The sequence below is a fragment of the Oratosquilla oratoria genome, chromosome 15 (assembly GCF_046742065.1).
Source record: "Oratosquilla oratoria isolate Oo_2021 chromosome 15, ASM4674206v1, whole genome shotgun sequence".
NCBI classification, from domain to species: domain Eukaryota; kingdom Metazoa; phylum Arthropoda; class Malacostraca; order Stomatopoda; family Squillidae; genus Oratosquilla; species Oratosquilla oratoria.
The window spans coordinates 17477229-17479728 of record NC_134791.1 but is presented as its reverse complement, the minus strand read 5'-3'; the positions used below and the strand labels follow the sequence as shown (position 1 = coordinate 17479728).

At 38.9% G+C, this 2500-nt stretch overlaps 1 protein-coding gene across 1 annotated transcript in view; it reads right to left on the bottom strand.

Moving 5' to 3' along the window:
- Positions 1-2500, bottom strand: part of LOC143033004 (uncharacterized) — a 19845-nt gene that overhangs the window by 3684 nt on the left and 13661 nt on the right. Inside the window, exon 3 of the mRNA XM_076198201.1 lies at positions 1080-1233. Coding sequence (XP_076054316.1) covers positions 1080-1233 — 154 coding nt within the window. The remainder of the gene's footprint in view (positions 1-1079; positions 1234-2500) is intronic.

The following is a 2500-nucleotide window of genomic DNA, read 5'->3' as shown; positions in this document are numbered from 1 at the left end:
GATTGTGCATTGTATCGAAGCTACACGCAATAAAATAATCAACAGTGAATCCTCTTTAGCCTTCAACCTCGTATGTTTACAAGAAAATATACTACCTGGCTACACCAATATATATATATATATATATATATACATATATATATACACACACACGAGCTCTAACTCTAATGTGGAATGGTAATATCTGTCAATCACGAGTCCATCACATGAACTCGACTCCATGGCGCAGTTGGTAGATTTCCCGGGTGCTACTACGGAGGTCCGGGTTCAAATCCCGCCCAGGGCTGAATTTTTTTTAGTATCGCTGCTCTGCGAGTCGTTACTCCAACTCTCGTGGATGGGAAGTTGTGTGTGTGTGTGTGTGTGCGTGTAAGGTCACAGCATTACCCATAGATCGGTCATATATGAGCTCTGAGCTTTCTTCCTGGAGGGAAACAGCTGTCGATCACGAGTCCAACACGCAATCCAAGACCATGGTGAGTCACACACGCAGACACACACACACACACACACACACACACACACACACACACACACACACACACACACACACACACACGACTCGACGGTGCAAAGGGCCCAGGGTTGAAATATTTTTTAGTATAAATGCAGTTGGCGCCTCTATTATATAAAAAGACAAAAAAAAAAAAGGTCACTCTTCAGTAAAAGCGTTAACATGACCGAAAGTGTTCATCTTTCCACTTCTCCGTCAGGAATGGTGCGACCCCGGGGTCCCGTGCCTGGTCTTCGGTCCGAGTTTCAGATCTCTTGGATAGGAACACTGAGATCACCATTGAGCTAATTAAACCTTTTCGTACCGAGGGTTTTTTTTAAATCCTCGTTTGATACCCGTGTCAAAAAGGTTAGATAAAAATATATTGAAAACAGCAGAACCGCAATTATTAGATATGACTCAAAGTTGGCCCTTTTGGTAAAAAGGCAAAAAAATTCAGCCTCCATGCGGTAATGCTTTCATACACCCAACGTATGAATATATATATATATATATATATATATATATATTTTTATATATATTTGTTTTTTTTTTTTTTTTTTTTTTTTTCTCTTTGATTCCTTACCTGAACCTTGTCTGTGCCTTGATGAGAATCCTGGAGGAGGACGTGAAGGATGAAAAGACCTTTTTCGCCAACTGCCATGCTACTCTCACCTTGTCGATGATATAAAAGCTGTCTTCGTTAAGGGAGTGAAATTTTGACACCCAGGTGCCAAATTCTGTGAAAAAAAAAATCAGTTTGGAACAAATTAAAACGGTGTTAGGCACTCAATTGGATTCATATCGGGTGAATGCTTTAGCCATGATGGTTTTGGATCTCATTTGCTTCCAGCCAAGTTTGAGCCTTTCTGGTTATGTGGAAAGAAGCCGCTATAATTTTTTTTTTTTTCATTTATCCCACTTTGTACAGTAGATCTCCAGTGTGCTCTGTTAGAGACTTCCCACTCGAGGACTGATAGATTGATGTTAATTTTTTAGGATGTCCTTGGTGTGATATTTGAGTCGCTTTTTGGGTCACTTATATCCATGTGTGTATGTGTATATATATATATATATATATATATATATATATATATATATATATATATATATATATATATATATATATATATATATATATATATATTACAGGTGAAAAATGTAATCACACATTTGTCAATAACGTAGAAACCACTGTTGGAGTAGAAAAGACTGGAAACGGGGAATCTATATATTTCGATTGCAAACTGCAATCCTCTTCAGTAGATACAATTAAGAGAGAGCGTGCTGCCTAAGTAGCACCCTTAACAAAAGAAAGGGGAACATGGGAAGATGTCTCTACCCTCGGCTCACTCCGTATGTGAGGTCAGGAGGCAAATGAGCTTTCAATAGGTTGGTGATGAAGAGTCCGGACATTATATCCGGGGACCATTGCCCCTTTGAAATATTCATGTTGGGCTGATATTCAATGATAGTAGACTCTACCATTTTTCTCCTGAACTCACATCTGGATTTATAAATAAGATGTGAGTTCAGGAGAAAAATGGTAGAGTCTACTATCATTGAATATCAGCCCAACATGAATATTTCAAAGGGGCAATGGTCCCCGGATATAATGTCCGGACTCTTCATCATCAACCTATTGAAAGCTCATTTGTCTCCTGACCTCACATACGGATTGAGCCGAGGGTAGAGACATCTTCCCATGTTCCCCTTTCTTTTGTTAAGGGTGCTACTTAAGCAGCACGCTCTCTCTTAATTGTATCTACTGAAGAGGATTGCAGTTTGCAATCGAAATATATAGATTCCCCAATTCCAGTCTTTTCTACTCCAACAGTGGTTTCTACATTATATATATATATATATAAGAGAAGATTTGGAATCTGGGATCCATATTGGAAAACTGTAAACACCAGATTCAATTGAAGGGTTTATTTGCCCGACTTTTCGATTCCCGTCCAGGAATCGTCTTCAGGGGGTATAACGGTTACAAGAATGTGAAGTCCT